Source organism: Antechinus flavipes, chromosome 2 (assembly GCF_016432865.1).
Source record: "Antechinus flavipes isolate AdamAnt ecotype Samford, QLD, Australia chromosome 2, AdamAnt_v2, whole genome shotgun sequence".
NCBI classification, from domain to species: domain Eukaryota; kingdom Metazoa; phylum Chordata; class Mammalia; order Dasyuromorphia; family Dasyuridae; genus Antechinus; species Antechinus flavipes.
In genome coordinates this window covers 156,834,696-156,849,274 of record NC_067399.1, presented here as the reverse complement: position 1 = coordinate 156,849,274, position 14,579 = coordinate 156,834,696, and the positions used below count along the sequence as shown (strand labels likewise).

Sequence of the window (14,579 nt, the reverse complement as noted above, 5' to 3'; positions counted from 1 at the left end):
AGACAATTCTAATAGACTTGGGATATTAAATATCAGTTGCAGAGAGAGAGAGAAAGAGAGAGAGAGAGAGAGAGAGAGGAAGACTGAATGTATATCGAAGCATATATACTATTTTTACTTTTTTTTTTAATTTGGTTTTTCCCCTCCTCTTTTTTTTTTCCTTTTTGTTCTGATTGTTCTTTCCTAAAATGACAAATATGGAAATACTTTTAGAATGATTGTGCATATATAACCTATATCAGGTTGTTTGCTGTCTTGGGGATGGAGAAGGTCAGAGAGGAAGGGAAAAAAAATTTGAAACTCAAAATCTTACAAAAATGAATGTTGAAAACTATCTTTGCATGTAATGTAATACTATTGAGAGAAAAAAAAAATAATAATAGAGTTGAAGCCAAGGAAAGGGACTGATAGCAAATTACACCATTTTTCTCTGAAAGTAAGACTTGCTTTTTTAGTACCCTATTTCTCAGGTAATATTGTCTGATGATGAATTACAAGAATTTTTGTTTTCCAAAGATTGAAAGTTGAACACTACCCAAGAGAAAATGGAGTGTCATGAGCAAGATTGTAAACAACAACTTCCTCAGATGTTGTATAAGATATTTCCATCAAAGAAATATATAATTGAAAGAAGACAGTGAGGTAGTAATGTGGTGAGAATGAAGAATAATTGGTAGACCAGTTGGTATTATAGCATGCTTCATTGTTAAAATTTTGGTATTTAGAGAGCATGAACAAAGCTTCAAGTAGGTTGGATGGATCTCCTGTGGAGAAATTGTGGATGCGAAGCTCATAGAATAGTCAGATATGAACAGACTATAATCCTCTGATTGGAGGGAATACTCACATCAGTGCTATTTTAGAACTATTTGGATTTTGAGAGGTCTTATCAAGTTTTTTTTTGAAGAGTAAAAGTAATGTGCATAAAGCTCCATGTAAGCCTTAAAGGGATTTATAAATGTTACTTATGTTATGTTGTTGTTTTGGACTGAAATATAACATTAAAGATTACTTTAGAACAGAGATTCTTAACCTGGAAGCTGTGAACTTGTATTTTAAATATTTTGATAACCATATTCTACATAATTAGTTTCTTTTGTAACCCTATCTGTTTTGTGACTTTAAAATTTTATTCTGAAAAGGATTCTGTAAGCTTCACCTAAATGTCAAAGGGATCCATGACATAAAAGTTAAGAACTGTTGTGCAGTCATCTTTTTTTAAACATTTTTTTTAAAATACGAAAAAATTTTTTCAAAATAAGATTTAAAAACTAATATTAGAAGTTGGGAAACCAAAAATTTAATCTTTCCCCCAGTCAGGAATATGAATTCAAACTATATGAAAAGTTATGACTGAAAGTGATTATGCTAAGCAATGTCATAGTAAGTGGGATAAACCTGCTATCTTACAGTGGCCTTCTTTGGAAACGGCTAGGAAGAATCAAAGCATGTAGAAGCTTAGAATTTACATAATTTGGGTATGATTTTGATCATAACAAAGCTCAGAGAATCATGTGGTAGAAAATACTACATGATTCTCTGAGCTTTGTTATGATCAAAATCATACCCAAATTATATAAATTCTGCTGTATCCCCAATAAATGCAAATAGCTGCTACAATGCTGCTAACCAGTGACTTTTGTAAAATAAATTAGTTTATTCTTTTTTTGTAGGTAGAAAAGTATATGTATCTCTTAATCAACAGATTCAATGAAAATAAAATTGGCTTTGGAGCCAGATCTGGTTTTAGGTCACAGGTATCTTGTACAAATTACTTAATCTCTTTTGACCTCATCTTCCTCATCTATAAAATTAACAGGGATTGGAGTGGGAGAAGGAGAGTTGGCGGAGTAGATCTCTATATCCTCTTCCAGATCCAGGTCTTATAATTCTGGCAAAAGTCTGAGAATTAATTTCTACCTTGGTCTGTTCAACATTGAATGGACCATTAATATTTTTACTTCTCTTTTCAGCCTGTCTCAGTTTCAAAGCCATTTTGTAGGAAAAGTTTATATTTAACAAGTTGATGAGCATGGCTCATAATTTGAAGTAGTGTGATTATGTTGAGATTCTTCAATAATAATTGGATAAAGTCTTAATTTTCCTAGTATCATTTTTATAACTTAATTTTCATACCTTTGTTATTAGCTTTGCATTTTACATATTAGATTTTTTTGTTTTGATTCACAATATAAAACTTTATTTTAGTCTTAACTATGAGGATGAATTTTAGAAAGAAATAGCTGGAGTAAACAGTTGCAATTTTGGTATTATTGCTGACTTATATGTATGACTTGGTTTTCAAGTCCTTCATCTGTAAAATAAGAATAATTGTATTGTTCCCTTATAAGTTCATTGTACTATTAAAGTAAATAAAATATATGTGGAATTTTAAATAAAGATACTTCATAAACCCTAGGCATTATTGTTATTTTCAGGCCTACTTCTGACTTATTATATGACCCTGATTAAGTAATTCTACTTTTTTTCAATAGGAAAAAGATATTTCATTGAAATTATTTGTAAATTAGTTGGTTTGTAAATTACTTTAAAATGTTGGGCAAAGAATTTTCAATTTGAAATAGGAGTCATGATTGTCATAAACAGTGATTTATAATTTTAAACAGGTTCTCTAAAAGTGCTTATCAAATTTTATAATAGAAGGTGTTTTGAAAGTCTTGGTGCAGTTTTAAGCTTTACTAATAGCTATTATTATTGTTGTTATAATGTAATTGATGAAAATAGCCACCATTTAAGCTATTAAAGCTTAAAACTGCATTAAGAGTTTGTGGATGTTCTATATTACATGAAATAAAAATATATGTACTTTAAAATACCATTTTGGGTCACTAATTTAATTTGCTTTTGAAAATCTAGATTTCAAGTTTTTAAACTAATACTGACTTCCTTAGAGTTGAATTTTATAGAATATTTCCTTTTCTGTATTGATTTTATTTTTTAGAAGCAAAATTTTTTTTGAATGTGATAAGTACTATTTTAATTATTTTTATAGTATGACATGACATTGATTTTGAAAACAGCTTTTTTTATTTTATACAAAATGTGTTTAACTTTAAACTTCTTTTTAGGTGCCGCAAGTTGTGAAGCCAGTAGGAATTAACCCGGGGACAGTCATGTCAAGAGGATTGTATCATCCAGCAACAATCTTTATGGGCCGCCAAATGTCAGCAATCTCAAGCACTGGAGATTTCAGTACACAGTGGAAATCTTCCCAGCCCACAAAGAGCTTTTCAATTTCTGACCCACATTCATGCCAACAGACAGCAGAGAGAAGTAATGTGACAGACAGCTGTGGAGTACAAATGAATAGTGATACACAGTGCTTAAATAAGTCTGACAAAATAGACGGAAAGACATCTCTCCAGATTGGTGAGAAAATGCCAATCACATCCACGGCATTGTCTGAGCTTGAACAAACTCATTGCTTAAAGATAGTAAGCGGCGCAAATAATGGTAAGAGTCATTTACCCCAAAGCAAAAAGTCTGCAAAACTCAGTTCTCTGTTACAGGGAAGATTAAGTCCAGAGCACACAGCTGCTGATTTAAAGGATGACAATTCTTACATATCAGAGGGGTCAGAAGAAAGAATAATGACACAGGAAAATATTGAAAGAAAGAAAGAAGGAACTAATAAGCAGTCAGGTCTGCTGGTATCTTTCTCTGAATGTTATACATCTGAAAATGTATATTCAGAAGAAAATCATTGTGCTTGGGAAACTCTCTCAGGTTAGAACTTTGTGTGTGTGCATGGATGAGTGTGCATGGGGTGTTTGTGTGTGTGTGTGTGTGTGTGTGTGTGTGTGTGTGTGTGTGCATGCACATGTATGCTCTTTTTGTATTATACAGACTGAGTATAATGAAGAGCAGAGCAAGCTTTATAATAGTATTTCTCTCATCAATGAAAGAGGCAGAAAGTGGATAGTTTGTAGTGGTGATGGTGGTGGTGGATTCAGATAGCTGTGTGACCTTGGGGAAGTCATCTCAGTTCTTCTGTCCTCAGCTTCCTTGTCTTCATAGTTTTCTACAGAACTTGAGGGGAGTTGCTATGAGGATCAAAGAAGATCATGTTTGCAAATCTATATAGATTTCTATTATTGTTATTATATTACTTTAGTTCTGTTGATTTTTAACATGTATATATAAGTGAAAATATTCATTGCCCCGTTTTAAATCTGCCCCATCTTATCTGAAATTCTAAAATAATATGTATAATAACATATATACTGTATGCAGAAGTAAAGTTTAAAGTGCTAGAATATAATTTTCTTATTACTTAAAATTAACTTTCCACTATATGAAATGAAAGATCTTAACTGCCTTGAAATTAGTGAAAACTAGCCTCTTCGTTTATTGTCTCTTATAGATCACGAAGACCTGAAACATCAGAGTTCCATTAACCACATGCAGGAGCATGAAGAGGAAAGTTTAAATAGTAGCAGTGACCTTACTGTTTCTGTGAGTGGAGATGATCTAATTATCCATACTACAGAAGTATATCCAAATCTGAGTGACAGCAGTGATGAAATAGATGAAACAGATGCCTTAAAACTAATCTGTACCAAGCAAGAGAAAGATGCCTTATCTGCTGAAAAAAATAATTGTACCTTGCAAACTGTAAGCTCTCGTGCCTCGGAAAAGGAATCCTCGGCTAATTCACCAACAAGAGAGTAAGGCTTTCAATTTTTTCCTGTTTTGTTTTTAATTGTAGACATTTTTGGGGAGACTGTCCCTCTAGGAATGTATTATAGAATATACAGCCATGAATATGAAACTTCCTTGATTCTTATAATAAAGTCTTTTCTCTAAAGGTTCATTTCCTTTGTTATGAAATAGCTTTAAGAAATATTAATATTGTGGAATCATAGTGGTTGCCAGTCAATAGCATTTATGTCTAAATAATATCTACTAAGTTTGCAAGTCTTTCTTTTCTCTCTTATTTTAGAAGAGAAAAGTCTGTTTTGCAATTATGATGAAGTAGACTACATTTTTCAGATGGCTAACTTTTCTGGAAACCCAGCTAATAACTAAAAACCTTGTATAAAACACATTTTGCATAATGGTTTATTCTTTTATTTGTGCTCTTTTTGTAGGTGTCATATCAGTATATTTGTTTGTAGACCTTCCAGATATTCCTTGCAAGTTGTCCATTTTAGAGTGTGAATTCCAAAGGATAAATAAATAATTCATGTTATATACTAGCTAACATGTACCCTTAGACACTTGAGTTCAAATTTATGAGACCATACCTAAAATATTTTTGCAATCATTTATTTTGGGTATGAAGATATCAGATTGGAACAGTTGGCATTTTAAGTTGAATAGAATGTTTACTCAGAAAACTGAATAAATTCCAAAGTGTAATCATAGCACTTTTAGAGCTGAAAGGAAGACTAGCTTAGAAATAATCTAGTTCCAACTGCATATATATCACTGATAAGGAAAGAAAGCCATAGAAAGATGAAGTGGCCAGTATAACAAATTAATGATAGAATTCAAATTAGAAATCAGGCTTCCTGATTTTATTATGAAGTCCTTTTACAGTTTATTATTTTGTCTTTTTTCAAAAATTAGTATTGATAATATAAATTTACTCAATGTTTTTGTTTGACTTATATATCAGCATATTTGCCATCATTATTCAAATCATACTGGAGTATTAATTTTGGTTCAGAACTAGAGAGAGAATGGGTAGAGACTGTACCATATAGCTTCTTAAATAAAGGGGGAATTAGCCAGAGCATAGTAGAAGCTTAATAACTGCCTATGTCTGTGACTTTCAAAACAACTGAAGGTAGGTACTTTGAATTTAATAAATAGTAGATTAGAGACAATAAATGGCCTATCATTGGAGGTCTTCAAACAGAGTCTGTTTTGCCATGAGTATATTTTAGGGGAAATTCCTCTAAGCTTCTTTCCAACATTGAGATTTTAGGATGTTATTTTTGCCTCTTCCAGTATATTAATTGCCCATATGGACAAAGTTTACTCTCAAAGTTCAATGTTACTTTGGATAAGCAATCAAAAAAATACTTTTGTCAAAAAGGAGGAAGTTCTTAAAGTATACATAAAGTCTTTATATTTCTTTTCTCTTTCTTCTTTGATTTTATTCAATTTCAACTTTTCTTTTAAAAAAATGATTCTCAAATCTATATTTCTAGTCATAACCTTTCATTTAAGTTTTTGTATCATATTTTTTAGCTTCAGAATTAGTCATCTAGGGATATACTTTTGACCCCTCAAATTCATTGTGTTCAAAATTGAACTTATCATTACTTTCCTGAAATTCCTCCAAAAAATATCCACTCTTCCTTCTGATCTCTCTGTTAATGTTACTACCATAATTTTGGTCACCTCTGCTTTGGTTATTTTTTACTTTTGTCCTTAGCCAGTTCTCCACATTCATTTGGTTGCCAAGAATTCTCAATTCCCTTGATATATCTTATACTCCACTCTTTTTTTGTGTCATCAATGCCACTATCTTATTTCAGGGTCCCATAATATCTCACCTAGACTGTTGTAATATCAGCAGGACCTTGTCTACAAGCTCTACCCTCACAACTGTTGCAAAATTAATTTTTCTGATACACAGTGTGGAACATATCACTCCTCTCTCTATACAAAAAAGCTTCATTGGTTCCCAAGAACAAAGTCCAAAATTCTTTAGATTGCGTTAGATTATTTGGTACCAGTTTATATTTCCTAACAAATATCCTATAGTACAACCAAACCAGACTATTCATTGTACTTTAAATAAAACTAGCACTTTTTTATGTCATTGCTGCTACTTATGTAATGTCTGAAATTTCCTTTTCTTTTCATTTCTGCTGAATTTCATTTTTTTCTTGTTAAGGCATATTTCCACTTTCTTGACAATTTCTCTCCTGATCCTCCTGAGCCAAAGCTCATAACATTTCGTGCTTTTTTTTTTCTTGACTTTCACAGACTGTGTTGTATCATATTTAGTTACAAATTATTTTAAGTCTTCTTTTATTTTCCTATACTAGTGGGCATAGAATCCTTAATCTTGGAATGATCTCAATCTAGTAGTTGAGATGAGTTACACTATATAATCAACATAAATGTCATAATATCCTCATTAAAATAGCATTCCATTGACATATTTATTGTTAGAAATTTAATTATCAGGGGTATAAATAAGATGAGTCATAGGATTAAGTTGCAGTCTGGAAGAAAAAGATTATACTGTGAAAATAAACTTACAACTAAATAAAGCAAAGAATATTGGAGTAAATTTGGAGGAAGGGAATATTGTAGAGGAAAGCATAGATGATGTATATTTCCTTGACCCTAGAAGCTTAACATCCTTGATCCTTGTGCTCTCTGGACAAGAGGAAAAGTTAACTATCTTTTCTCTAGTTTCCAATTTAACTTCATTATTTCTTTGAAATCTCTCATATATCAAGTTTATTTTCAGTTGCTAGTCAGTCATCCAGTCCTATCCAATTATTCACAACCTTTTAGACCATAGCACACCAAATTTTTCTATCTTTCACAAGTACAAGTTCATGTTCATTGTTTCTGTGATGCTATCTGTGCCTCTTATCATCCTCCATTCCCTTTTCCTTTTGCCTTCAATTTTTCCTAATATAAGGGTCCTTTCTAATGAGTCCTGTCATCTTATTATGTGGCCAATGTATTTAAGCTTCAGTTTCATCTTCAGTATTTGACTTTCCAATGAATAGCCTGAATTAATTTCTTTAAGTATTGGCTCATTTAATCTCTTTGCTGTCCAAGGGACTCTCAAAAGTCTTCTCTCGCACCTAATTTGAAAGCATCAATTCTGTGATTCAACTTTCTTTACAATCCAACTCTCACAGTAATACATTTTTAAAAATTTTATTAAAGCTTTTTATTTACAAAATATATGCATGGATAATTTTTCAACATTGTCCCTTATAAAACTTTCTGTTCCAAATTTTTCCCTCCTTCCCTCCACCCCATCTCCTAAATGGCAGATAATCGAATACATGTTAAATATGTTAAAATATATGTTAAATCCAATATATGTATACATATTTGTGCAATTATTTTGCTGCACAAGAAAAATTGGATCAAGAGGGGAAAAAAAACTGAAGAAGTAAGCAAAATGCAAGCAAACATCAACAGAAAGAATGAAAATCCTATGTTGTGGTCCACACTCAGTTTTTATACACCTCTCTCTGGGTGTATATGGCTTTCTTCATTACTGAACAGTTGGAACTGGTTTGAATCATCTCATTATTGAAGAAAACCACATCCATCAGAATTGATCATTGTATAGTCTTATTGTTGTGTGTAATGATCTCCTGATTCTGCTTATTTCATTCAGCATCAGTTCACGTAACTCTCTCCAGACTTCTCTGAAATCATCCTGTTGGTCATTTCTTACAGAACAATAATATTCCATAACATTTATATACCATAATTTACCCAACCATTCTTGATGGGCATCCATTCATTTTCCAGTTTCTAGCCACTATAAATAGGGCTGCCACAAACAGTTTTGCACATGTGGGCAAGATTTCTTTGGGACTTAATCCCACTAGAAACACTGCTGGGTCAAAGGATATGCACAGTTTGATAACTTTTTGAGTTTAGTTCCAAATTGCTCTCCAGAATGGTTGGATCCATTCATAATTCCACTAACAATGTATCAGTGTCCCAGTTTTCCCATATCCCCTCCAACATTCACCATTATCTTTTCCTGTCATCTTTTCCTGCCAATCTGAGAGGTGTGTGTGGTGGTATCTCAGAGTGCTTAATTTGCATTTCTCTGATCAGTAGAGATTTGGAGTACCTTTTCATATGAGTAGAAATAGTTTCAATTTCTTTATCTGAAAATTGTCTGTTCTTATGCTTTGACCATTTATCAATTGGAGAATGCTTTGAATTCTTTTTTTTTTTTTTAATAATTATAACTTTTTATTGACAGAAACCATGCTTGGGTAATTTTTTACAACATTATCCCTTGCACTCACTTCTGTTCCAACTTTTCCCCTCCCTCCCTCTTCCCCCTCCCCCAGATGGCAAACAGTCCTATACATGTTAAATATGTTACAATATATCCTAGATACAATATATCTGTGCAGAACCGAACAGTTCTCTTGTTGAACAGAAAGAATTGGATTCATAAGGTAAAAATAACCCGGGAAGAAGAACCAAAATGCAAACAGTTTACATTCATTTCCCAGTGTTCTTTCTTTGTATGTAGCTGCTTCTGTCCCTCGTTGATCAGTTGAAACTGAGTTATATCTTCTCTTTGTCAAAGAAATCCACTTCCATCAGAATACATCCTCAAAAAGTATCATTGTTGAAGTATATAATGATCTCCTGGTTCTGCTCATTTCACTTAGCATCACAAGCCTCTCTGTATTCATCCTGCTGGTCATTTCTTACAGAACAATAATATTCTATAACATTCATATACCACAATTTACCCAACCATTCTCCAGTTGATGGGCATCCATTCATTTTCCAGTTTCTGGCCACTACAAATAGGGCCTGCCACAAACATTTTGGCACATACAGGTCCCTTTCCCTTCTTTAGTATCTCTTTGGGGTATAAGCCCAGTAGTAATAATTTGAATTCTTATAAATTTGAGTCAATTCGCTATATATTTTAGAAATGAGGCCTTTATCAGATCCTTTGGATGTAAAAATGTTTTCCCAGTTTATTGCTTCCCTTCTAATTTTGTTTGCATTAGTTTTGTTTGTATAGAAACTTTTTAACTTAATATAATCAAAATTATCTATTTTGGATTAATAATGATTTCTAGTTCTTCTTTGATCAGAAATCCCTTCCTCCTCTACAGATCTGTGGAAGTAAACTATCCTCTGTTCTTCTAATTTGTTTATAATATCATTCTTTATGTCTAGATCATGAACCCATTTCAACCTTCTCTTGGTATACAGTGTTAGGTGTGGGGTCAATTTCTGCCGTACCATTTTCCAATTTTCCCAGAAGTTGTTGTCAAATAGTTAATTCTTATCCCAAAAGCTGGAATCTTGGGGTTTGTCAAACACTAGAATACTATAGTCATTGACTATTTTGTCCTGTGAACCTAACCTATTCCATTGATCAACTACCCTATTTCTTAGCCAGTACCAAATGGTTTTGATGACTGCTGCTTATAATGTTGTTTTAGGTCTCGTACAGCTAGGCCACTTTCATTTGTTTTGTTTTGTTTTTTCATTAATTCCCTTGACATTCTTCCAGATGAACTTTGTTATTTTTTTTCTGGGTCAGTAAAATGGGAGTTTGATTGATATAGTACTAAATAAATAGATTAGGAAGTATTGTCATCTTTATAATATTCGCCCAGCCTATCCAAGAATACTTGATATTTTTCCAATTGTTTAGATCCAATTTCATTTGTGTGAAAAGTGTTTTGTAGTTTTGCTCATATAGTTCCTGACTTTCCCTTGGCAGATAAATTCCAAAATATTTTATACTATCAAAAAATATTTTATTTATTTATTTTTTAAAGAACAATTTAACAGTTTATTAAATGGAGAGATTTACTGGGACCAAATATGGATCATTTGATCCCAGGGCTGAACAAGATTATCGTCTTAAAGAATCCAGTCCTGAATGTCAGACAGCAAGACTCTTTTATAAGATAACAAGAACAGTGACATAATGGAGGAGGTACCTGGATGGGGATAACCTAATGGGGGAGGCACCGAGGATGACATAGTGGAGGGGTACTGGAGAGGTTACTGATATTCTAATGATGTCTAAAATGGATAGACCTTTATCCTGTCAAACATTAAGAAGGAATGATTATAGCCTAACGATATAAACCTTTATCTCATCAAACATTAAGAGGGAAAGGTTATAACCTGAGGCAGAGTAACTAAATAGAACAATTGGGAAACTAAGTCAGGACATTAAAAGAGAACTGTGGCACAACATTCCACGCTCTCTTCTAACTATTCAAATCTTTGAATTGCCTTCCTCTAGAAGGTCTTAAGCACCATAATTTTGACCAACCCTATGTGAAGTAAGTAGACTAAATAAAAATCAAAATAAAGCTATAACAATGCAAGGACTTATGGCAAGGACAAGTCTGTTCCTGATAACCCCAGAGTTAATCAGCAATACACAAAGTTCCTTATTGCAATCATGTCAGGTCCTCTGCAGTTAGGGAGGATATGGACAATTCACTGTGAGTTAGGTCTGTAGTCATTTGTGCGTGACTCAGCCTCTGCTTACAGAGCATCAAGACAGTTGTGCTGCCCATTCAGAGGGGCAACCCTCTGCAGGGAAGAAGGATGAGGTTTGGAGTAGCTCCACCTGTCCCTTCCCAGAGAAACAGACAGGGCTGCAGAAAAGATCAGATTTCTGAGCAGATTATGCACAGTTAGACCAAGGCAGGCAAACCCCAAACTTTTGGAGGCCCAATATCAACTAAAGATCCTTTTAAATATGCTGAAATACTAAGTAAGGACCTGGGGTAACAGGAGTAGAGAAACAGATCAGAGATACTGCCAGTCCCAAGACAAGTATCTGATTTCTGGTTGTTTCTAAAAAAAAAAAAAATCCTAAAAACTGAATCTGCCAGGGCAATTCCAACAGAATAAGGGGTTTCAAAGTTAAAGCATTACCAGCAAATCACAGTCCAGTAAATTTAAGCAAGGAGTTAAAAATGAAAAGGACTGTTTAAAGGACTTCCAATTAAATCTCAACTAGTAAGATAAAGGATAGGGCAGAAGTACCTAAGAAAATACACCAGTTTCCCCAGTTTCCTATTTCTTCCTTCCCCATTTTTTTCTTTCGGAAAGGAGTTATCAAATAATCATCCCACTATAAATCATATACATATACATATACATAACAGACTAAAAATCTCTCAAACATAACAGCAATAGTTACACAAGTTTAACAATTTCCATCCGAAGTCTTAAACACACAGTAATTCAGTTAAAATTCTAACAATTCAACTACTTTCCCACTCCCTCATATCAGTCCAAATTACATCAGGAGAAGGGGCGATGGTTTTCTCAAAAGCTGCTTCCTGCTGAAGATAAGCGGAGATGCTCAGTCCAGGGAGGGGGATGGGTGTGGTGTGGCATGCTGACAATCAAAGCTCTATCTAGGTCCCAGAAGCAAGTCAGTATGTCTGTAATTTGACCAAATCTAGAAACAAAAACAAATCTAACAAAGAAAAGTTAGAACAGTCTGAGATAGAAAGACTGGTTCACAAGAACTGTTACAAGATGTGGTCTCTCATTAGTTATAAACCTTAAAAAATTTGACTATTCAGACACAATATCTAGTAACCGATAGATGACCACACTAAATACTTGTTTGCTCAAGTATTTAGGATATAATGATTACAGATAACCAGATTGGAAACAGCAAGGTATGACATAATTGGATTGCATTAACAATTTCTTATTGACCATTCCTCTGATTATAGAAATCAGTTACAGGAGGAAAAAAATGCAGTGACATATTAACTACAAACCCAAGAAATTTTATCTCCAATAAAAAATCCCATTAACCAAAGTTTTGGACAAATCCTAAACAGATATTTACCATAATCTTATATTTATACAAATCAGTTTGCTCCTTTTAGCCAAGAACCAGGTAGCTACAACTTGATCAAAACAAAAAAAGTCTGGAACAGTTTAGAGGGACTGGGGAGGAGAGGATTCCATGTGGCCACTCTTCCCTCCACTCTACCTCCAAAGAGACAGGGGGAGAGGGAAGTGGAATTAAACGTCATTACAGGCTAACTAGATGCTTCAATAGCTGAAGTAATAACAGTGGGGAGTAAGTTTAAATCTTTACCTTTAAAGACAAAAAATCCCTATCCCACCCAGCCTTTAAAATAGCAGAAATCAGTGGGAGGGAGGGGAAAGATTCCATAAAACCCACATGTCCAGCAGAGCTGGATTTAAAACATAACTTATAATGTTATAATATAGGTAACAAACTCTGAATGAAACTAAATACAGCTTTAAATTCCCAATAATACAAAACTGCTTTTCCTATCATATTTCAAATAATGTAACAGCATAGTTTCTTTCTCTCCCTCTGGCCCCATGTGGCCATTATTTCCAATGGACTTCTCCTAAGTTTTAACTTGGCCAGAATTGAAGCCTTCAGAAGTCAGATCTTTTTTTTTTTTTTTTTGCTACATACTTTACCTAATTAGAGGCACATGACCCCTTTCAGGTAAGTTAACAGAACTTCTTTAACAAACTATTGTTCCTTTTAAGACCTCATACTTAAAGTTAATTTAATCTAGCCTGCCTTTTTTTTTTTTTTAGCCAGATGGTGTCTTAAAAAAAAAAAAAAAAAAACACGCAGATTTATACTCTGGAATGCCCAGAATTGTGCCAACTGGCACACAGAACCAGATGATGTGTCTTAGGATACACTCAGGTAGTGTCAACTGCGTCCAGTTTTAACACTAATCAAAAACCAGAGCCAGATAGTGTCTTAGGAGACACTCAGGTAGTGTCAACTGCATGCAGTTTGGCACTAATCAAAACCAAAGCCAAATGGTGTCTTAAAAAGACACCCACATTTATACTCTGGAATGCCCAGAGTTGTGCCACACACAGAACCAGATGTATCTTAGGAGACAGTCAGGTAGTGCCAGCTGCACCCAGTTCAACAGTACTTCTCAGAATTTTAACACCTGTCAGTGTTCTGTTATTTTGAAAATGCAGGTGCTAGCACAAGCAGGTAACCAGATAGTGCCCAAAAGGCACTCAGAATCACATCAGATCAGGTGTCTAAGAGACACAAAACCAGAGGGTATTATCCAGCATCCTGAATAATAACCTTATCAAAATTCAATGCCTGTCAGCATTCTATTATTCTGAGAATCCAGGTACTAACACAGACAGACAGATAGACAGACAAACAGATCAGATTGTGTCTTCCGACACTTGGACTTACTCTCCCCTGGCCAAATCAAAAGTATCCACTGTTGGGTGGGGCTACAGCTGGTGAACTGCTCTTTTCCTAGAGCCTCTGGAGGAATCCAGAGGACTAACCTTTCCCAAGAAAAAGAAAACCCAGATCCCCAACTGTTTCCAAGCCCAAAGTGGAAATTTGAAATGTCTCTAACCCCTAGTCCCATTCTCAGTTTTTAAAATCTCACTGGGGAGCTCCAAAATGTAATGCTGAAGAAACTGAGCAAGACAGAGATTAGAGAACAATTTAATAGTTTATTAAATGGAGAGATTTACTGGCACTAAATGATCTATGTTTGGTCCCAGGGCTGAACAAGACTATCATCTCAAAAAATCCAGCAATCAGTAGTTATTTTAAATGGAATTTCGCTTTGTATCTTTTGCTGTTGGATTTTGTTAAGTGATGTATAAAAATGCTGATGATTTATGTTGATTTATTTTGTATTCTGCAACTTTGCTAATGTTGTGGATTATTTCTAATAGTTTTATAGTTGATTCTCTAGGGTTCTCTAAATGTATCATCATATCATCTGCAAAGAGTGATAATTTGATTTCCTTATTACCTACTCTAATTCCTTTAATCTCTTTTTTCTTCTCTTATTCCCAAAGCTAGCACTTCTAATACA

The 14,579-nt window shown here is 33.8% G+C and overlaps 1 protein-coding gene across 2 annotated transcripts in view; it reads left to right on the top strand.

The window, feature by feature from the left end:
• KIZ (kizuna centrosomal protein) overlaps positions 1-14,579 on the top strand; it is a 207,257-nt gene that overhangs the window by 63,581 nt on the left and 129,097 nt on the right. For both annotated transcript variants that reach the window (XM_051975851.1, XM_051975850.1), the window contains exons 5-6: positions 3,090-3,474; positions 4,385-4,688. In XM_051975851.1, the coding sequence (XP_051831811.1) occupies positions 3,090-3,474; positions 4,385-4,688 (689 nt within the window). The remainder of the gene's footprint in view (positions 1-3,089; positions 3,475-4,384; positions 4,689-14,579) is intronic.